The sequence below is a fragment of the Eimeria mitis genome, genomic scaffold (assembly GCF_000499745.2).
Source record: "Eimeria mitis Houghton genomic scaffold, Emh_scaff2374, whole genome shotgun sequence".
NCBI lineage: Eukaryota > Apicomplexa > Conoidasida > Eucoccidiorida > Eimeriidae > Eimeria > Eimeria mitis.
In genome coordinates, this window is record NW_013570710.1 from 6,692 (window position 1) to 7,025 (window position 334).

General features: G+C 60.2%; 1 protein-coding gene across 1 annotated transcript in view; it reads left to right on the forward strand.

The window, feature by feature from the left end:
• Window positions 1-225: 225 nt before the first annotated feature.
• Window positions 226-334, forward strand: part of EMH_0052800 (uncharacterized protein) — a gene marked incomplete at both ends in the record, with an annotated part of 762 nt that continues 653 nt past the window's right edge. Inside the window, one exon of the mRNA XM_013496914.1 lies at window positions 226-332. Within this exon, the coding sequence (XP_013352368.1) occupies window positions 226-332 (107 nt within the window). The remainder of the gene's footprint in view (window positions 333-334) is intronic.

Consider the following 334-nt stretch of genomic DNA (forward strand, 5'->3'; position numbering starts at 1 on the left):
TGCAGCAGCAGCAGCAAAAGCCGCAGTCTGTTCCCTCGGGGCTGCGACGAATAACCAGCTGGAGGCGGCTGCTGCCTTCGCAAAGCCATCAGCAGCAGCAGCAGCAACAGCAGCAGCAGCAGCAGTTGCTGCTGCAGCAACAGTTGCTGCAGCAGCAGCAGCAGCAGCAGCAGCAGCAACAAGCGTCCAGCCCCACCAGCAACACCAACAGCAGCAGCAATTTCCATGTACAGGTTAACAACACAATGCCGAGCAATGCAGACACAGCAGCAGCAGCAGCAGCAGCAGCACCAGCAGCAGCAGCAGCACCAGCAGCAGCAGCAGCAGCAGCAGC